The sequence below is a fragment of the Bison bison genome, unplaced genomic scaffold (genome assembly GCF_000754665.1).
Source record: "Bison bison bison isolate TAMUID 2011002044 unplaced genomic scaffold, Bison_UMD1.0 scf7180017862358, whole genome shotgun sequence".
NCBI lineage: Eukaryota > Metazoa > Chordata > Mammalia > Artiodactyla > Bovidae > Bison > Bison bison.
Genome location: NW_011492930.1, coordinates 8,725 through 9,998, shown reverse-complemented (window position 1 = coordinate 9,998; position 1,274 = coordinate 8,725). Strand labels below are relative to the sequence as shown.

The window sequence follows — 1,274 nt, the reverse complement described above, 5'->3', positions numbered from 1 at the left end:
GTCAATGCTGGGTGCGCCCCCCCTTCACGTCTCCCCACCCCCCCGTGCGGCCCACCCAGCATTGACAGCAGCATGGCTCCGAGCGGAAGCCTGGTCCTGGGAGGGGCTGTGCTTTCCCCTCGAGGAGGGGCAGGCACATGCTCTTTAGAATCAGACGTGAGAACTAGTCCTGGGGTGGGTGAGAGCCCAGGGCAAGGATGGCACTCCCCGCCCCCTCCAGAGGACGGGAGCCTGTGCCCCAGGGACAGTGGGTTCGGAGGCTGAGGAGCTGCCCTGTGCCTTGAAGTCTAGAGTGGGAGCTGCAGTGGTCAGTGGCGGCCTGTGGCTCTTTCAGGCCTGAAGCTCCGGGGGAAGGACATTGGGAAGCCGATCGAGAAGGGGCCAAGGGCAAAATGAACATAAAGCCTCGAAATCAGTGCGTTCCGGCTGATCTCGTCCGGCTGGTCCCCTCGACCACCGGCGCCAGCACGGCTCTCTCCACGCGGCCGAGCGGAACATGGGCGGGAGCCCCGCCCGGGAACCCCTCTCATCGTACCTGCTGTCTAACTAACAAAACCTTGCAAAGTGTTTGCTTCTGATTTTTTTCTTCCCTGCCCCCCGCCCTCAGTGGGGTGCAGAACACTGCCTTCCTCTCCCCCGGGGTCCATCCCGCTGCGGGGATGGCTCCGGGGAGCTGGCAGGGGGTGGGTGGTCACCGTCTGGGAGAGGAGCTGTATGTCCAGCCTGGCTCGTAGAGAAGCTAATAAAGTTTTTGCCCTTCTGCTGGTGGTGTTTCCTTGCCCCCCACCCTCTGCTGTCGTGCCTGCAGTGCCCCCTCCCTCCAGCCCCCAGTGCTGCAAAGGGCTATCTTCATGAGGCACCGCGAGGGAACCTGAGGGGCTGGGATGGTCCCTCTGCAAGCTGTTTCTCGTCACTTCTGCTGGGACGGTTAGTGGGCATCGGTCAGCCTCTGGGCATCAGACTCGGGTGCCCCCGGTGCCAAGTCCCCAGTCACATTTTTGTCTGTGGATCCCAGTGGGCTCGGGTGGCAAAGTGGTGCCGCCTGGGCTGGAGGGGGCACCTGGCTGTGCAGGAGTGGCCGTCACACCCTCCAGGACAGCCAAGCCGGGGGTCCTCCGCAGACTTGGGTGGGTGGTGTCTGAATCTCCTGTGTGTAAGATCAGACCTGGGACTGTCCCTGGGTTAGAAAGACTCTGCTCCTTTTATTACATGGGGGTGGCCGGTGGGTGGGGATTCTGACCGGGGAAGGGCGGGCACGGGGACCGTGACCCTGG

General features: G+C 63.3%; 2 protein-coding genes across 2 annotated transcripts in view; one reads left to right on the top strand and one right to left on the bottom strand.

The window, feature by feature from the left end:
• The window catches only part of EDF1 (endothelial differentiation-related factor 1), a gene marked incomplete at its 5' end in the record, with an annotated part of 1,404 nt that extends 643 nt beyond the window's left edge, over positions 1 to 761 (top strand). Inside the window, one exon of the mRNA XM_010832847.1 lies at positions 292 to 761. Coding sequence (XP_010831149.1) covers positions 292 to 396 — 105 coding nt within the window. The remainder of the gene's footprint in view (positions 1 to 291) is intronic.
• Positions 762 to 928: 167 nt separating this feature from the next.
• The window catches only part of MAMDC4 (MAM domain containing 4), a 4,606-nt gene continuing 4,260 nt past the window's right edge, over positions 929 to 1,274 (bottom strand). Inside the window, exon 7 of the mRNA XM_010832846.1 lies at positions 929 to 1,064. Within this exon, the coding sequence (XP_010831148.1) occupies positions 929 to 1,064 (136 nt within the window). The remainder of the gene's footprint in view (positions 1,065 to 1,274) is intronic.